At 52.4% G+C, this 4,827-nt stretch overlaps 1 protein-coding gene across 1 annotated transcript; it reads left to right on the plus strand.

The window, feature by feature from the left end:
• The first annotated feature begins 1,944 nt into the window (after window positions 1–1,944).
• On the plus strand, window positions 1,945–3,717 carry Six6 (SIX homeobox 6). The gene is made up of 2 exons (XM_036205383.1): window positions 1,945–2,562; window positions 3,549–3,717. Exons 1-2 carry the CDS (start codon window positions 1,991–1,993, stop codon window positions 3,715–3,717), a joined length of 741 nt encoding a protein of 246 aa, XP_036061276.1. The 5' UTR covers window positions 1,945–1,990.
• Window positions 3,718–4,827: the final 1,110 nt, after the last annotated feature.

Below are 4,827 nucleotides of genomic sequence, written 5' to 3' on the forward strand. Positions count from 1 at the left end.
TGTTTTTCCGCAGCCCTGCTCGATCCCTGCTTTGCCTTCAAGGTCTCCGGGGGCTTTTTCTGTGCCTCGGATTCTCCTCCTCAAGGGCTCTAGGACCTCTGTATGCGACATTTCTCACTAAAATGTGTCCCTGGAGCTGATTCAGAAGTCGCTCCAAGGCAGAGAAGGTCTGTGCTTTGTCACTGGCCCATTTTGCCCTTGCTCTGTCTCACTTCAAGAAAATGAGCTCTTCGGGTAGGAAGCCTCACTGTTGAGGCGGCTGGCCATCTCGCAGAAATGATGTAAATGGTTGCGGGGGCTTTTCCCGCCCCTTCCCCTCTGCTGCTTTTTTTTTCCGAGTGAACTGCGAAGATCTGTGAAAATAATATCAGGGGTTTCCGTCAGAACGAGCTTTACCCTTCACTGAGGCGTGGTGTGATCTGACCCGACACATCCAACCATCTGTGCTATCTATCTGCCTTCTGATGTACTCAGGCTGTACAAGCCGCACACAAAGTGTGTTTGATACTAAAGAAAAGACAGCCAGGCCCAGTCCAGTTCGGTGGTGAACCTTGTCGCCTGCTTTCTTGGGACGCCTTTCCCCAGTATTTCCTTTCTACCGAAGAAGCCTCATCAATGGCCCACATGAGATCGTGGTTCCCTTGACGGAAGCCACAGAAAGCGGTATGATGTGAATGTCAATTGGGAATCAATAAATGTTGCCAATTCAATCTATTGGCCAGAAGGCAGGGAGCCAAAAAGGCCCATGCTCTCTGCGGGAGGGGTCATTGCCCCGCGGCTCTGACCACGCTACCTTGCCACCTTAACACACTAGGTATAGTGGAACACACCGCCCTCCTCCCACCCCCATTTTGCTGTCATTGAACTGCTTCTGATCTAAAAAACCAAGATTTCTGCCTCTACCCCAGGAATTGTATGTTCTAACGCTGGGCAGAGGCAAAACCAGCCTGCCACGAGAGGACGAAATACCTACATTAAAAAAAAAAAAAGATCTTTGAAAGTAGGCTTTTAAGCTGCTGTCCTGACCTATGGATGACTTCTCACTCTAGACATGGCCGGTGCACATTTGTTCAAGATCACTGAACTGGAGAGGGGGGCTATAAAGTATGACTTGATTTGGGTCAGAAGCCCCTCCAGCCCGCCTTTCTTGCGGTTCGACTCCGGGGTTAGCACCTAGTTATCTACCAAGTGTGTGTCCTTGCCGCTGCCGTTTAAAATAATTTCAGAAGTCTCTGACCTCCTCTACAGATCCCTGGTCCTGTCCCTTCTGTTCCAGGCCTGCTTCCCGCGCAGCTGCTTTTGCAGCTGGAACAGGGTAAGCAGGAGACAGACAGGAATGGGTGCCTGGGGGGAAAAATAAAATAAAATAAAAGCAAGATACACTCCCCTCCCTGTCCCCTTGGTGCGCACGCTCCCCGCGGGGTTTGCCGCTTGGCTACGATTCTCGGAGGATTTGTCTTTCCCTAGTCGTCTTTGTCCTCTGAAGTCCTTTCGACCCAGGCCTTGAGTCGCCCCCCAAAGTGAATTCCTGCAGCGTCCTGCCTCTCGGGTGGGAAAACAAGAGGGAGGAGCCGGGGAGGAGGAGCTGGGAGAGTGAAACGCTGTGGTTTCCGTGTGTTCCAGCCACTCCTACCTCTTTTTCATCCTTGGGCTTCGGCAAAACCCTGAGCAGTCTCCCGGCAAACCGCGAGCGCTGTCGAGTCTAGGGAGGTGCTGAAATGGCCGGGGCGCGCTAGTGGCTGCCTTGATTGGCAGAGCTGCCCGGTGACTGACAGGGGGTCTCCATGGCGCCGGCGTCACCAATCCGCCCACCCCAGTAGCGGCGCGGGCTAGCTCACTGGCGTGCCCAAGCGGAGCAAGTGCAGCCGAACTCAACCCACAGCTCTTTCCCGGCGGGAAGGCTCCCCCCGACTCTGTAGCCCCCAGCCGCACCCCGATCGGCCTGCGGGCATCTGCTGCGTATCCTGCTCGGGGCGTCCGCACAGCCTCGATGTTCCAGCTGCCCATCTTGAATTTCAGCCCCCAGCAAGTGGCCGGGGTATGCGAGACCCTGGAGGAAAGCGGCGATGTGGAGCGCCTGGGTCGCTTCCTGTGGTCGCTGCCCGTGGCCCCGGCGGCCTGTGAGGCCCTCAACAAGAACGAGTCGGTGCTGCGCGCGAGAGCCATAGTGGCCTTCCACGGTGGCAACTACCGCGAACTCTACCATATCCTGGAAAATCATAAGTTTACTAAGGAATCGCACGCCAAGCTGCAGGCGCTGTGGCTGGAGGCGCATTACCAGGAGGCAGAGAAGCTGCGTGGACGGCCCCTGGGGCCCGTAGACAAGTACCGGGTAAGGAAGAAGTTCCCGCTGCCGAGGACCATTTGGGATGGCGAACAGAAGACGCACTGCTTCAAGGAGCGCACGCGGCACCTGCTTCGAGAGTGGTACCTTCAGGACCCATATCCCAACCCCAGCAAAAAGCGCGAGCTCGCCCAGGCAACTGGACTGACCCCCACGCAGGTGGGCAACTGGTTCAAAAACCGCCGACAAAGAGATCGGGCGGCGGCAGCCAAAAACAGGTCAGTAGTACCTAGAGGCCTCCGGGCTTGGTGCACACGGGGATGGGCAGGCAGAGGCATTCCGGGCGGTGCCCTTACCTGGTGCCTGGATTCAGCAGGAGTTGGGGGTGCCATCTGTCTTGGGTTTAGGAGACCACTGTGTTCTGGACTCCAGTGCAGGTTCCTGGTTCCCCATATCTCTCTGGTTTTGGGGGATTTGGGGGTCACTGTAGCAGCTGGTGTGGGTCACCAAACCGAGGTGTCACTGGAGTTGGGGGCTGGGTGGAGAGAAAGATTACAAGCCCAGAATCAATTAGAAATCCAAAGGCCCAACGCTAATTCTTGCTAGCGTGGACCCAGACTCTTATCAGCCTATTTAGTTAGCTTTATTTATTTTTTTTTTTTAAAGCCCGGCTGCATCCTCCCCTGGTGCTCTGAAAAGGTTTCAGTTTCCGAGGGTCTCAGATACTGAGAAGCAGAAAGGCATGTATCCCCATCTCAAACCGACCATCCTTGCCTCAAAACGAGCAAGCTAGTCGGCCTATGCTTTCCATTCTTCGGGGCGTGTGGACCTTGGATCCCAGGCCCAAACTCTCCGGGCAACCCCCAGGCAGCGATTTTTGACTTTAGCAGGAATAGATCAGATTCCGGGGGTATCACCTCAATGAGCCCTGGGCAGATAGATGTAAATACTAGGAAAGGAATCCCAGGTCTCGGAGCCTTCTCTGTCCAGCTTTGCTTTTTCTGACCGTCCTCCAGTAAATCTCCCAACGGTGGGTGACAGCAGAGAAAAATTCGAGGAGCCCAGAGAGAAAAGGCATGAGGCCATTGGAGGGTTCTGCAGAAGGGCAGCTGTGCATCCGTCCAAATTCCGTAGCCTCACCTTCCCCACTTAGTCTGAGAAAGAGTAGTCTTGGCGCGGAGGAGGGGGGAGGCGGGTCAGAGGAAAGGGGGACGACGCAGCCGCTTGGTTTCTTGCTGTGACCTTGTCCCTTCTTCCTCTGTAGACTCCAGCAGCAGGTTCTGTCGCAGGGCTCCGGGCGGGTGCTACGTTCCGAGGCTGAGGGCACGCCAGAGGTGTTGGGCGTCGCCTCCAGCCCGGCTGCTAGTCTGTCCAGCAAGGCGGCCACTTCGGCCATCTCCATCACGTCCAGCGACAGCGAATGCGACATCTGAGCTGCCCACTCATCGTGCTTAGAAACAGAATCCAGTGTAAAAAACGAGATACACAAAAGAAAAAGAGAGAGGATGAGACCAGCGAACGTAGCGCTGGTAGAAGCCCGGTGGCCAGGGACCCGCGGGCCTAAGTGGCCCGGTCTGCTCCACTGCCAGCCGGCTCTACTAAGCACTCTTCCATCGCGACTCAGTGGCCCCGCGGTAAGGCCTGACCCAACACCACTTCTCTTCGCTATGCTTTTTTCTGAAGGATCTGCCTGCAAAGACCCCTTTGGGACGGAACTGCGTGCTCAGCGTTTGCTCGCGAGTCTCCTGTGGGTATTTCATGTCGAAAGGACACTGTTATATATGTATAACTTTTGCTTTGAAGGTTTTTTTAAAAAACAAAACAAAACAAAACAAAACATATATATGCTGTTTATTTACTTATTTAAAAGACTTCCACGATAGGTTTCTCGGTAGCTTGGGGAACTTGGCTGTTCGAAATGAGCAAGCTCGACGCATTCTGTGTGGAGAAGCCAAATAATAAAACAACTTGGTGGGTAACCTTTCTTAATTAAGGGAGCAGCTATCTCAGATTTTTTTTTTTTAAATCACTCTTATTCCCTTTACCAGGTATGGAGGGTGGAATCTTATCCAAATAGTCTCACCAGCTTCTCTATAACCTTTGATATCTCTCAGTATGTATTTTTAAACAGCCATTGATAGATTGCTAACCACCTGCTACATTGAATTGTATACATGCATGTATATGTATGTATACATGTGGTATACATAAATGCATACACATTATCACATTAAACCTGGAATTTGCAACAGGAGCATGCCGTCTATGGCAGTACTTTACATTCACCACAAAAGTGGTCAAGGTTTGTACACCTAATCATTCTTAGGAAGTGGCCGCAATTTTCAAGAGCAATTTGGGAAGACAAATTCTAGACTCGGGCAATGAGTCCTATTTTACAAAAAAGCAAAGACATGAGAACTTTATAATTTAAAAAAATAGTGTTTTCATTTCTATGGAGGGCCTCTCCCATTCAGAAGCAGTGGGCACTCGTGATCATTCCTGGTAAACATATAGTGCATGTAGAATTGAGCTTTTATTAAGAA

The sequence above is a fragment of the Onychomys torridus genome, chromosome 14, assembly GCF_903995425.1.
Source record: "Onychomys torridus chromosome 14, mOncTor1.1, whole genome shotgun sequence".
Classification (NCBI taxonomy): domain Eukaryota; kingdom Metazoa; phylum Chordata; class Mammalia; order Rodentia; family Cricetidae; genus Onychomys; species Onychomys torridus.